At 45.1% G+C, this 14736-nt stretch overlaps 1 protein-coding gene across 1 annotated transcript; it reads left to right on the forward strand.

Annotated features, from left to right (window-relative positions):
- The first annotated feature begins 5189 nt into the window (after window positions 1-5189).
- cmtr2 (cap methyltransferase 2) lies at window positions 5190-7978 on the forward strand. The gene is made up of 2 exons (XM_068741597.1): window positions 5190-6440; window positions 6911-7978. Exons 1-2 carry the CDS (start codon window positions 5190-5192, stop codon window positions 7976-7978), a joined length of 2319 nt encoding a protein of 772 aa, XP_068597698.1.
- The last annotated feature ends 6758 nt before the right edge of the window (window positions 7979-14736 follow it).

Consider the following 14736-nt stretch of genomic DNA (forward strand, 5'->3'; position numbering starts at 1 on the left):
TTAGAGCCTTGCTTTGTTTACAAAGATGTGATTAATCAGGAGCAAAAATGGAAATGCCACAAACATTCACATGCATGAGTTATCTTGGAGGGTGAAGCGATGTTCTTACGTCCTGTGAGCTTGTTGTACTGTTCATATCTTCGGTTGCATTAGAGTTCTGGGACGCTATGGACAGAGAGGGAACACATAGACGCGGTTGGTAATTCCTAGTCCAAGACACTTCTGAGATAAGACATCTTACAAAAAGTTTGTTTGCTTGCGATCGTTTAATTAATTCAAGCAAAATAAAGAAGACCATTTAGGATGTACAAAATCTAAAATGTAATCGTAAATCATCTAAGGAGGAAGAGTTGGGTCAGTGTTACCCCCCCGCTGTGTCCTCTGTGTCCTCTGTGTCCTCTGTATTTTGAGGGGAGGGGTGTTATGCCCCCCCACTGTGCTCTCCTTGTGTTGTCCTATGTTCTGTGGGTTTCTCGTGTAAATTGCAGGTTGTTGGATCTTTTCCCCCCCCGGGTGTATTGGTAAAGGAGCTTCTTTGGCCCTGCCGGCCTCTGTCCACCAATCACAGGGACCCAGCTGGATCCTGCACCATTAACGCTCCTCGGGCGTGGCGGTCAAGGCCGCTGACAGTCGCTCTATCAGCTTGCCATTGTGCACCTTGTTATTCTGTGTTCTGCATTTAATTGACAGAAACACAAACACATTTAATTTGTTTGCGAGAGATAAGAGAGAACAGTTTCAATACTGCCAACCCACTTAGGTGTGACAACTTTGATGTTCAGACACACTCTCTTACTGGTGCTGGCTCGCCATTGTACTTATTCTTTAGTTTGAGGCGGTGTTTTGGTTAAGATGAGCGAGCCCTCTTTTTGTTGCGTTCATTTCTTTGATTTGAGCAGCACCCGTCGGCCCCGTCTCCTTAGTTCATTCGCTTATCTCCTTTCTTAATCCGTTGTGTTAACAAATAACTTTAATGACCAATTCCATCTGGTTTATATTCGTCAACCTTTTCCCACTGCGAGCTAAAGGGTTTGTAACAGTCAGTTATTTAAGTTATACAGCCTGATTGTCTGGTCTATACAGTAATGCATTTGTTTTTTTTAAAAACTGTATTGGTAAAGGTAGCTTCGACAGAAAATTGACCCTCGCTGAGTCACACAGATTGTTAGTGGAGGCCTGAGGGAGCTGATTGCTGGATGGAACTGGAGTGGCTGCCCTTTAGGAATAATATACTAAGCAGAGTATGGATGCAGTCTGTCTCCCTGTTTGTAATGAACATTTTATTTAAAAGTCCCACTTGATGCCTGATTGAAGAGCATGCCTTCCAGTTTCGGAAATACCTATTATGCACATAAACTGTATGTATTTATGTATTTATATTTATTGTAAGGAAAGCATTTGCAGAGACTGACAGAATGTGTGGACCGCATTCAAATGTGGCACGAAAAAACAACATTTCAAAAGTCTTTTCCCACCAGATTACACTTTAAAGAGCTCTAATAATTATATAACAGTTGACACAGATCAGTTCACTGTAGATAATCTGCTTGGAAATATGCACACACAAGCAAATCCAGCAGGGGATCACAATCACGTAGCTTCAGAGACTCTTTCTTTCCCTTTTCAGTTCTCTCAAATTGATATTTAGAATAAAACACGGATATATATATATATATATATATATATATATATATATATAGCTATATATACGTCTTTGTCATGAAAATCCAACAGAAAGATTTATAACCAAGTCACATTAACGGTATCTAGGATAAGTGCAGGCTGAATCAGAATAAAGTCTGTATAGTTCTATATTAATTAACCTAGAAAAACAATCAGTAACATAGTAAAATAAAATGTATATGTTACTGTGTATGCAAATGAACGTTTCCTTTTCAAATGATCTGACCCAATCAAATCTAAAGTTTTAGTTTTCCATGCACAAATCCACTCCGACTAAATTTAATTACAGCCCTTCATTCACGTAAACATGCATGAAGCTGCATTCTGTGGCTTTAGTCTACCTGCTGCCTGTTTAGCAACAGGTGAACTGATTGGTGCCTTCATCCCGAGATGCTTTCTCTGACAAAAACCCGAAGAAATTCCACCAGATTTAAAACAAATGTATTGTTTTATGGAAGATTACTAACATGCAGACCCTTGTCCCTTTCCCACTCTGTTCTAGTTATTTGTCTTGCACGTCTTTTGTTTAAATGACATTAGTTTGTTCTTTCAGAGTTGACATTTTGCCATCTTGACTCCCAGCCAGGTCTGGCATTATTCAGGAGTCAACATAAGCAGCAGCCATAAACATATTATTTAATCATATATTGTGAGTCGGGCTTATTCTGTCTGAAAAGAAGTGCTTCGAGTCTCCTTTAAGTGATGCCACGCCCTCATTGGTTTGCGCATGCGCTGTGCCGTTCCTGGTCACATGACCGCGTGGTGCCTTCTCGCGGAGACAGAAGTCCGGTGAGTTCTCGTTCATTGTTTACAGCCGCTCCTGCCTCTCTGCTGCAAATAACGCGTCCAGTCACAGCGGGGCAGTAAATGGAACCCGGGGGGCAGTAAATGGAACCCGGGGGGCAGTAAATGCAGCCTGCGGGGCAGTAAATGCAGCCTGCGGGGCAGTAAATCCAGCCTGTGCAAGAATTAGGAGGCAAAGCTTGGTTTTTAGCAGTAAAAATGGCCATTCTGAATAGTGTGTACTGCTGTTATCAATCAGTAAATCGACCTACTTTTGGTACACGTCGATACTTGTATTTGTTATTTATTTTCACATAAGTACAGAAATGATTACAAGGTGTACTTCAATAAAATGTCTTCAACGCTTTTCCTCCAATAAGCAGGTTAGACAATAGTTATAGGTGTGTATTGCAATCATTTGTAATATACACTTATAATTATACACAAATGCAGTGTTTGCGTTGAGGCTCGCAATGGAGAAGTACAGGGAAGGTCAGAAGGAGCTGCATTGTGTCTGTAGATCTAGAATAGAATAGAAAGCCTTTATTGTCCTTTATTAGATCTAGAGAAAGCCTGCGACAGGCTGCCCAGAGAGGAACTGTGGTACTATGAGGAAGACTGGCGTGGCAGAGAAGTAGGCCAAGGAATAGACGTAAGGAAGGTGGAGGACTTCAGGTACCTCGGGGCAACAGTGCAGAGTGATGGAGAGAATGTGGAAAGGAGGTGAAGAGTCGTGTGCAGGCAGGCTGGAGGGGGGGGGGGGCAGGCTGGAACGGGGGGGAGGGGGGGGTGTGCTCTGTGATAGGAGAGTGTCAGCGAGGATGAAGGGAAAGGTCTACAAGACAGTGGTGAGGACAGCCAATAAAGGCTTTCTATTCTATTCTATTCTAGATCTACAGAGACACAATGCAGCTTCTTTTGAGCTTCCCTGTATTCTCCATTGCAAGCCTCAACGCAAACACTGCATTTGTGTATAATGTACTGTGTATATAAGTGTATATTACAAACGACAGCGGCTCTGAGGGAAAGACAGGAGGCGGAGCTAGAAGTGGAGGAGATGAAGATGCTGAGGTTCTCCTTGGGAGTGACCAGGTTGGACAGAATTTGAGATGAGACAATAAGAGGCAGAGTGGAGGTTAGACGTTTTGGAGATAAGGTCAGAAAGGTCAGACTTTGATGGTTTGGATGTCCAGAGGAGAGACGGTGACGGTAGAAGGATGCTGAGGATGGAGCTACCAGGGAACAGGGTTAGAGGTCGACCCAGGAGAAGATACATGGACGTAGTGAGGGAGGACATGATGGTTGGTGTTGGGGAGGACGATGCAAAGGACAGGGTGAAGTGGAGAACATTAGAGTTGCTGTGGCGACGCCTCACGGCCCGAAACTTTTGTTTTAGCTGAAATGCATAAAGCTAATTTACTAGTTGGTGCTGATTTGTTAGGATGCGGTTTCCTTTTATTTCTGTATTTACTACAGCTTCTGCAAGAGAGAGAAAGAGCTCAGGAATCCTCACAGCACATCCGAGACGGTAAATTACGATGTAATTAAGATAATTAAATATTAATCATCAGTGTGGAACCTATTAAAAATCTCTTTCATCCAGAAAAACCTTGTGTGTGGACGGAGAAATACGTCAGGCTGTTTTTCTGCTACCAGCAGCCGAACACTCCTCCGAGTCCGGAGCAGACTTCGTACATAAACGCAAGCGGAGCTCAACGGTTTGATTCATGAGGAATAACTGATGAATGTGTTTCCATTAGCAACACACCGAATATTGCCATTCATCACCGAGCCATTGTGGGACTAATCAAGAAATGACCCAGGAGCGTGCGCTACATCTAAATCATTTGCACATGAGCGGAGGATTAGCCCCGGGCCTAATTTTATTCTGACTAAATTTATTTTGTGTCATGAATTTAACATTTCCCCAGTCATTTCATGAATTGTTCAAACTTAAGTTTGAGTTTGCATCATCGCTGACCGAACAAATGTTCCGAAATAACGGTAAACATGTCGGTGCTCGGTGACTGTTGTTATTGTCGAGGCTTACTGGAGGACATATGTGTCAAACTCAAGGCCCGGGGGCCAACGTGGCCCGCCGCGTCATTTTTTGTGGCCCGCAAGAGCTTTGTGCAGACATTTGTTTTTGTAAGATGCTGAAAAGTAAAAGTGAATCAGAGTTGATTTCTAATCTGTAAATGGGGTTTTAATGTTAAAATTAAATATTTGTTGCTGACTCCATTCTGGATCCGACCCAGATGATATTCAGTGGTGAGATAGAGCCCCCCCCCCTACATGACTGTGTTAAATTCCCTAAATATCGGTCAATAATCAATGGAGATATTGAAGAACAAATTACAGACAGACGCCGGCGATTACATAACCTCGGCGGATATTTTTACAGCAGTAAGGTGTCGATATATTTTTAGAACTATGCAATTGCATATGTAATATTTATAATTTAATTAAGTATGTAGTAGTAAATACAGTTATTTAGCAGCATGTTACATTTTATTTACGTTACATTACATTTAGTTACATTTACAACTGGCCCTTTGAGGGCAACCATAATGCTGATGTGGCCCTCGGAGAAAATGAGTTTGACACCCCTGCTGGAGGAGATTGTGTGTTGTTGTGTTGTGTTGTGTTGTGTAAGTGTTGTGACATCACAATGGGCGCCTCACGACTGTTGCTTTTTTTTTTTCCTGCTGTAGTTTTGGAGGATGAGCTCAGGCAATGGGACCCGGAGGAAGGCCGGCAAGCTGCCTCGCTTCGACAGCACGCCGGCACCGGACCCGGAGGCGGAAGCTGAAATTCGTGCTCTTTTCACTAAAGTGAGGACCTACGTGAAGCCGCCGAGCGGGGAGTGGCGCATCCCAGATCCGAGCGTTGCCCTGAAAACCCCCGCGGAGGAACACCTTCACCTGCAGGCCCTGAAGGCGTCGCTGAATGCCGTCAAGAACCGGCTCAGCGACAAGAACGTGCACGTCTGGCATCAGCACACCAACTCCACCAATCGGGCTGGGAAGGTGACCGCCGCCGTGCGCTCAGCCGCCAACGCGGAGATCTGCACCCAGGCCTGGTGCAAGTTCTACGAGATCCTGGGAACGTTCCATCCTCTTCCAAAGGAAGCTCTTCGGAGCGGCGAGCTCTACACGGTCCACCTGTGCGAAGCTCCGGGAGCCTTCGTCACGGCCCTCAACCACTACATCAAGAGCAACGAATCCACGCGGTACTGCGGCTGGAGCTGGGCCGCCAACACGCTCAACCCGTACCACGAGGGCAACAGCGGCAGCCGAGCGATCGCGGACGACCGATTGATCGCCAACACTTTGCCCCGGTGGTTCTTCGGCTCGGATAACACGGGCGACATCACGGTCCAGAAGCATTTGCTGGAGCTGCAGGTGTTCGTGGCTAACATGCGGCGGGTCGATTTGGTGACGGCCGACGGCAGCTTCGACTGCCAGGAGAAACCGGATGAGCAGGAGGCCCTGGTGGCGTCGCTGCATTACTGCGAGGCCACCGCCGCCCTGCTGCTCCTCAGCCCGGGCGGCTCCTTCGTGCTGAAGATGTTCACCTCGTACGAGCACTCCTCCGTCTGCCTGCTGTACCTGCTCGCCTGCTGCTTCGGCTCCGTCAGCGTCTTCAAGCCGGCCACCAGCAAGGCCGGAAACTCCGAGGTCTACGCCGTGTGTCTGAGCTACGAAGGCAAGGCGGCCGTGAGGCACCTGCTCGCCAAACTCATTCGCAACTACGGAGGGAATGCGGCTGGCGAAGGGGCGCTGTTCCCAAACGCACTCATCCCAGAGTCATTCCTGGAGCAGCATGAGGAGATGTGCTCGTATTTCCACGCACGGCAGGTGGAGACCATCACGGAGAACCTGCAGCTGTTTGAGAGCACCGGCGCGGAGCGGCGGCGGCGGCTGGACCACGTCAGAGACGCCACGGCCCAGGAGTACTTGCAGCGCTTCCAGGTAGGGGTTGTCCGTCGACTCGCCCGCGAGGTTTTTGACGAAGGCACTTGTAGAAAAACATGAACATCAGAAGCTCAAGCTCTCATTTTCTCGCTAATTGATTTGTCATTTGGGGGCGCTGTTCCTTTTCTTATTCTTTTAAAAATGAGTGTAACTGTCTTTGGTTAGGTGTGTGTAGTCTATGTCACCATGGCGACGGCGTGAACCGCCACTGTAGCCGTGAAAAAGGCCCTGGTGAAGCTAGCGTTTACCTCGCTAACCGACAGATCCTGATTGTAGTCAGGTCTTTGGAACACTTTAAGAAACATTCTACCCGAGGATGAAACGCAGGGCTCCAAGTGTCCATCCTGTTCTCATTGTCTTCTGTTTGACGCCCGGTTCCACCTCGTATCTAATGAGGTTGTTTTTAGCTTGTTTGTCGTCGTCGTTGCTGTTAAAAACCCGAGCTTGATCCCGCGTCTCTGTCGTAGGTGGGCTTCCTTCCACGGACTCGGTGGGTCTCTCGCAACGCGGTGAATCCCGCCTGCCGCAGCGTCTCGGCGGATCGCCTGCTGGGACCGAAGAAGCAAACGGGCTCCTTCAACCAGCGTAGGGAATTGCAGACTCTGAGCTGGAGGGAGCGACTCCAGAGGGGTTGCTCTGCCGCCTGGATACGGAGGCACTGCGGTGACGCCGGTGAGACCGGCCGCGTGCTCGAAGGACCCCCGGCGGCGGTGCAGGCGGACGCGTGGCACGTTATTGCTGGCGCTGCGCTGCCTGCGGTCAGGAGCTCGCCGTTCTGTGAAGGAGAGCTGTTGAACCACTTGAACGAAGCCCTGATGGACACCGCAGGAGGCGGGACGAGCTCACCGCCGTGCGACTCCTGCCACGCCATCCGCGCCGACTCCATCCTGGCTGACGTCGCGGGTCTTTGCCGCCTGACAGCCGATGCCGTCGGGGTCGAACCCAAAAGGAGGTGCCTGGTGTTTGGCAGCCCCGCAGCGTGGCGTCCCTTTGAAAACCCGATGGGGAATCTCACTTTAACATTTTCCACTGAGCCCGCGTGTCGCCCGAGCGGCGGCGCCCCCGGCGCCCCGCTGCACGACGGGGAGCCGCTGTACCAGCAGCAGCTCCTCGGTTGTGTTGCGTCATCCCTGCAGACGCTGAGCCGCGGCGACGCCCTGCTGCTGCCCGTGTTTTCCGCCCTCACCCGGGTCACGGCGGCGGCCGTGCACTGCCTGCACGTCTGCTTTCAGTCAGTTCGGTTCAGACACCCACCCCCACCGGGCGTCGTCGGCACGGTGCTCATGTGCGTTGGCTTTTGCCCCGAAGCCGCCGCACAAATACTCCCCGTTCTTACCGATGTCCGTAACTGCATGGCTCAGTTAAGAGGGGAGGGGGACCCGGGAGAAGACCGGCCGTCCGGGAGGGACAGACAAGTGCTGCAGTTCGTTCCCATGGAGGAAATGCTCGCAGGAGGACTGGCCGGGTTTCTGTGGACCATGAATTCTGAAATCATCCGGCAGAAGCTGCATTTGCTCATGCAGTCCGAGTCGTAGTGCGGTTTAGTGAGCTGTGCACCTTGGGTGCTACACGACTGCACTGTTACTAGATCACGAGGATGTTCGGCCACCTTTCAACAGTCGGTCACTGAATCGTTTCCTACGGTTACGCTGGTTTAACACTGTACCCCTAAACGAGATAAATTCAGCTAAACAAAGGTCACTTTACTGATTACATCATACAGGTATTTTCATTCATATTTAATATTCAACTCTATGATGGTATACAGTAGAGCGCATACCTCTATTAAGGTCCAGCACTCCTCTTTAAGTCAGTCAAGCATCATCAAATACCAAACTCACGGTCCTCTGTCGATGCACTACTCACTGAGATAAAGAAGAAGTCCCAACTTGCAAAGTTACAGAAACATGATCCAAGCCAACGTGCCATGCAAATCTATTCTGCCCCAAAATCCTCATGTAAATCTGTTCAGGAGTTTCCGGGTAATCCTGATATCAAACTCAACGCGTGGTGGAAGCATCACCTCCTTGGTTAATAATAATAATAATAATATGCTTTATTTCTATAGCACTTTTCTAGAAATAAAATTCACAAAGTGCTTTTACAGACACATTTTTTTTAAATAAACAAGAACCATACAAACAAAAAAACCATAATAAGCAAATTAGTGCAAAACAGAATTTTAAAAGCAACAGTGGCGTCAAGGGACATTGATGAGACGAGGTACCCAGCAAGAACCGTAAAATAATAAAACTGTTGAAAAAAATAAAATAATAATAAAATAAATGAAAAGTAAAAGGCTTTGACAACCTTGAGGCCAGATAAACGCTGGCAACTCAAGTGTATGAACAAGCAAATTACTTTCAGGACTTGATCAGCAGAACTCATCTGTGAGCAGATTGGCTCTGGAAGGCAGGATAAACAACAGCCCAACCCTGAGTCGGCACCAAGCCTCCAGTCAGTCACAGTTTGTGCTGAAACCCTCATCAGAGAGGCCCTGCAGACACACTATTCCAGCATATGGGATGTTTTCTATGCAGCTCAGCCAACCTGCTGCGTCGGGTGACCCAAAGCCTCCTTTCTTCTGTGCCCATTGAGAAAATATCAATGTGAGGGAAGAGTCTGTGTGATGTTTGTTTAAAGCTGCTTGGGCAGTTCAGCTACGCGGATGCTGTGGAAAGAATCATACACGCTGCATCTATTTTAATATTTTTTCATTGCAATATCATTATAATGTAACCTTTAGTTTATTTTCTTACATAAAATAAAAAATAAAGATGTTTATAGACAAATGAAAGTGCGTGTTCTTTTCTTAAAGACGACCGAAAGGTCACAACATCTCCAGTGAAAACGAGTGTCTGTGTCTGGCAGGCTGGGAACTTGTTATTGCCACATCTTTAGCACTTTACATCTACTTACACAGGGGAGAACGTTTATTGATTTGATTCCTTTATGAAGAATTCAATGATTTGTTTTCCCCCCCACTGGTGTGATAAAATTATTGATGAAGATATTTGCTTCTCTGATCATATTTTTAATCGTCCACTGGCATTGATGTTGCATGATAATCTGCTGCTGAAGACTTGAGCAAATGCGTATTTATTCAGGTGCACACAAATGCTCATCCAAACTATTTCAGGGTTGGAAGAGCTTTCTCTTCACAGTGCACGGTGGGATTGATCAATATGGAGGAAGAATTGACATCCAGCATGCTGGAACAGCCGAATGCTTTCTAATCTGTCGTGTACGATTGTTATTTTGTCAGATGACTCTGAACTGAGCCTCTCATCAAGGATTATGACACAAGAAGCAATGTGACGATGATATATTTATAAGTCTGCAGCTTTACTCTGTAATACAGGCCCCCAGTGGATGAAGGACATATGGTAGATTTTTGACCGATAGCTTTGCACTTCCCCAACATTTTGCCATTATCTGTGAACAAGGAGAAGAAGCCGGAAACTGTGGGGCCACATTCTAGTCTTAATCTGCTGCATACCTTCACCTCCAGCCTCCACTCGTAAAGAAATGGACGTTATAACGAAAATCACTAAACTCAGAGGTCATTCTGTGTTGGCGTAGTGGCAGGACAGCTTATAAATTAACAATCTACCTGTACAGTAGATCAATATTTTCAGTGTAAAGGCATCATATCTGATGTTCATTTTGTAAGATAGTGAACACCTATTTCTGGATGTCATGCAGAAATTAGTACAAAGAGTTAATAAAAAAAAATATTCTAATACTTTCAATAGCAACATAAACCTCAATTCAAACATGAGTTATAAGGTGAGTGGCAACACTTTAGGATTTTCTCTCAAATTATTACAATCAAATCTAAACCGCAATACTCAAGAGGTCCAGAGAGATCTTAATCTCTGATCCAATGTCATCCTACTGTCCTACTGCTACTCCCTCGATAGGCTAGTATTGTGGGCCAACTCCTAAAAAATCCCGTAGCACTGTGGATTTACAGAAATTGGATGGAAGCTGATTATCTGGCTCACATGTTCAAGTGATATAATTTTGTTTATTGCTTTGGTTTATCCGCCTCCCCTGTAATGTTTTGTTAAGTGCTTATTAGCAATTCTTTGCATGCTGAGCTGCTAAACCCACGATGATATTATTTATTTATTTATTTTACAAATTACACCCAGAGCCAAAAACAGTTAACAGCCAAATTTACCACAAAGATTCTGATTAATTGTTATGGGCTCACATTTTCAGGAGTCAAAGAAATATGAAAGTTAAATACAGCTTTTGAGGGTTGCATTATTTTGTATTTTCCACACCGGATGAATGTTGAGGATGACAGGAATGTTTCTGCTCCTGCTCCTTGAAAGATGGAGGAGAAATAGAGACACGCCGCTAAGCAAGCTCAGCAACATCTGCTCTCTGTCACGGCAACGAGTCACCTGCTCTCCTCCTGCAGCTGTTGTCTGAGAACAAGAGGAGGAAAAGTAGATCATCTAAAAACTGAGGTAAAGTGGATCAATCTCCAAATCAGAGAAAGAGCTATTTAGCTGCACTGCATCTGGTGCAGCAGACACAAGTAATACTTTCACAGTATAACTTGCTTTTGATGAACAGTATTTGCATATTTTCTTACACGGGAGATGTTTGATGCGTTTCATCAAGTGCGATGAAACGCATTTGTGTTACAGTAACAACCCCGAGGAGCATCTTGTCGTATCTGAGGGCTTTTTAAAATGTCCTGCGAAGCCTTCTGAGATTCAACAACTGTCACTGATAGTGAGGAAGCTTGACTGTTTTCTGCAGCAGTCGAGGAAATACGAAAATGGGATCAACCAGAGGAACGCAGATAAGAAAAATAGAGGTGTAGAGATTATATACATATTTATAATCCATCGTCCCTGCTTATAAACTGTGACTTCTGCAGATATTATTTGTTGTGATAAATATGTACTGTACTCTATATTCTTACGGTAATCCTCGGGAAGCCACTGGCAGAGATATGCATTGGAACAAACTTTGGCAGGAAGGAATCAAGTAATCCAACTTTCATTTGCGTTCTGGTTTAGTGCTGCATGTACAGTACATAGAGCGTAGGTGTCTGTAGGAAAAATGTAAACATTTACTGGAGGAGAGGAAATGGGCTTGAGGTCACAAATCTTCCATCATGGCAAATGTTTTCCACTCATAAACAACAGCAGCCAATTAACCTCTGACACCCAGCCAGGATTGGAGTGTCAATCCTTGTCGATTCTTGGAAATATTGCAGTTTAATTCCAGTTCTAATGACTGGTTTTATGGATTGGCTATGCAAATCATGTTGGATGGCCTCGGATTTATTGTTAAGGCACAATGTTCTGTGGGATTGTCTTCTTAAAATGCAAATTAGTCCAACTGCTGATTTTGGCAATCGTCCCTGCAGAGAGGAATCAGCAGGAATTGCAGGTCATTAACGGGGGGGGGCACCCTCCGTGGGTAATGATGATGTCCTGCATCAAACATCCAGCTCAGTCAGCTCGCTGACTGTTTAAAGCGAGATGTACTGGAAATTCAACTTTGGGTGTTTTTTTTATTCTTAGATGTCCTCCATAAACTCTATTAACATATAATAACAAGAATATAAAGGGAATTTACATTTACTGAATATTTGTCTGAAGTTTCAGAGATTTTTATTATTATTTTTGTCATTTTACTTTATGTTCCTGTATGTTTTTTTTATTGGATCCTCTTTGTCACATGAGCACCAGGTGTAATGAAAACATTTGCATCTCAAGTTTTAAATCCAATCCAGCCTTCTTTTGCCACGGTGACACATCACACATCCAGCGCAGGCAACAACATCCTTTCTTTGTGGGTGTTTTTCAATTTAACAATCGTATGTAAAGCATTAATTAACGCTTACTGTGTAAAAAAGATTAACATTGGTTCTTTTAAAATAACTAATCCTGTGGCTTTCACTGCACAGCTTTGTGAAATATTAATCTCGTTTATGTGAACGGGCATCGCATAAATGAGTAAAGAGTTTAAGAGGAGCTGACCGGAGCACCAACTCTCTCCTGTGTAAGAAAATATGCAAAATACTGTTCATCAAAAGCAAGTTGATGCAAATGTACATGAAGCAGTTTTTGCGTGTCACGAGGTGGAACCAGACAAATGTGACTTACTTTCAGTAGTGATATTAATCTCAGGATTTTAAAGATCCCTGAGATTTAAGGAACAGGACAATAAATGTAAGATTATATTTGATGACAGATTAAATAATTAAAAAAGGAAGGTGATGGACAGCAGCACAAAGTCAATGAGAAGAGAGGAAGAGCTCACATCTTATTGGAGATTTGAAACGCACATTAGTGTGTCTATTTTTTTCTGTCACAGTGTTGGGGGGGTTTTACAGTAAAAAAAAAGAAAAATCTGAATAGTCTAAAATGTAATCTGTTGGCTAAAGCCTGCCTGACCTCCATTCAGAGCCAAGCGCTTTGCAATCTGAACTTATTGTGTCATTTACTGGCCAAAATGAAAACATGACAGCATCAAAGCTCTAAATGTGCAGCTCCTGACTCAGTGTGAGAAGCTGCCGAACATTTGCTGGGTCACACATGTCCTCCTAAAGCCCGGCGGCTGGATTAAGTCCCATATGGGCCTTGGTTTTAATGTGATTCGTTCGTTTCAACACTTGATTAGATCGGCTGGCGTTTCCTACTGCAGTGTGTTTGAACTGTCACAATCAATTGTCTGATAGATTAGCTCTGTTACTGTGCTGTTTCCTAGACACTGAACTCTGTCGCTCACTCTTTGCTTGAGGGCACTTCAATAGGCCTCTGTTCATCTGTTGATTTGGATTCACCCGATAGGGGGGATTGCCTGGACAGAGGTGGGGGGGGTTGGCCCGCAAATCAGGCCTTATGGGCATTCACTGGCTTTCATTATGGGCCACACACACACACATGGGGATAATCTTGCTCAGGTCTGTGTATACTGCACTTTATACTCATGCATGTGGGCGTGCCCGCTGTGCTTCAGCGCTTTCGTTTACGGAGGCCTGTGAACTCACCATGATTCACTGCGGCGTTTAGCTCCTGTGCTTAGACATGTTTTCCCTCCGTGTTTGTGATCCATGTCTGCACAGATTTTTTGCCCATCCCAAAATATACAGATGATGAAGATGGGGGGGGGATGTGGAGTAGGTGGAGCTGGATGTGAGCTTTTAACTCTGTTTGGAAGCATCCATCCACATTGTTTTAAGTCCTTTAAATCCTGGAGCTGTTGCTTTTAGATAAGTAGTTCCCGGAAAATGTTTATTTTTCTATTAGTTGGTTCATTTCACAGGAAAGGACTCAATTTATACGGGAGATTTTGATGAAGAGTTGCATAGAAATGTTAGAATGAATGCTTCTCAACTTGTCTGTCTATAGACACGATGCCTAACTGATGGATTATGATGAAACTTGGTAGGAGGGTTGGGCGTTTAGATTGAATGACCCTCATAAACTGACTCCCAGTCAGTCAGTCAGTGTTCCTTTTTTGGCCGTTGTTGGGGCTTGGACTGATTTATCCACTCTACATAAACTGCTTGATGATGAAGAGGAACGAGGCTTGTGTCACCACATTCTGGAGGTCCAGAAGAAAGATAAGATACCACTAGTACGGTATCTAATCTATCGATCTAATCAGAATCAGAAGCTTTTTGTTGCCACCTTCAAATCTCAAATCCTGCTCGGCGATGATGTGTGTCTTTTCTGACTATTCATTTGATGAATAGTAATTTGTGGATCAGTGGAATCTCCTCCTGCTTGCACAGCTCACGGTTGCATCAGGAGGACAAACAATCACTTTTTTTTTTTTTTTGCCTCCAGTGGCGTCATTACTCACAGTTGTGTTGTTTTGGCGGTTGAGAAATGCGTTCTCTGGAGGAGCAATATGCTAATTGTTCCCCACGGAGGGAGATGAACAGCCTTTCCTGTCAACATATGGCGTGAGTGCCATTCTCTCCATACGGCAAGCTCGCGTATACGGCTTTATCATGTAGCAGCAGAACGCAGCACATCATCTGTTAACTGTGTGAGCTCTATCACAGCAGGAGGCCTCAGCACTACCGCTGCATGTTATATCCTATGTATGCGTCTCCAGTCCAGATAACAAGCTATAAATGATGGGATGTTTCCCACTCTAGGGTGTTTATCAGTTGTAGGCCTCTGATAAACAACACTGGCTACCAAATAGACTGAAAATCACATTCCGCTTGATCAGTTTTCAGCCTTTGGCAACCAACGGCTTCCGTATCTGATGATCGCACCATGGTCTGCATTGTGCCGCTGATAAA

Source organism: Brachionichthys hirsutus, chromosome 1 (assembly GCF_040956055.1).
Source record: "Brachionichthys hirsutus isolate HB-005 chromosome 1, CSIRO-AGI_Bhir_v1, whole genome shotgun sequence".
Lineage (NCBI taxonomy): Eukaryota > Metazoa > Chordata > Actinopteri > Lophiiformes > Brachionichthyidae > Brachionichthys > Brachionichthys hirsutus.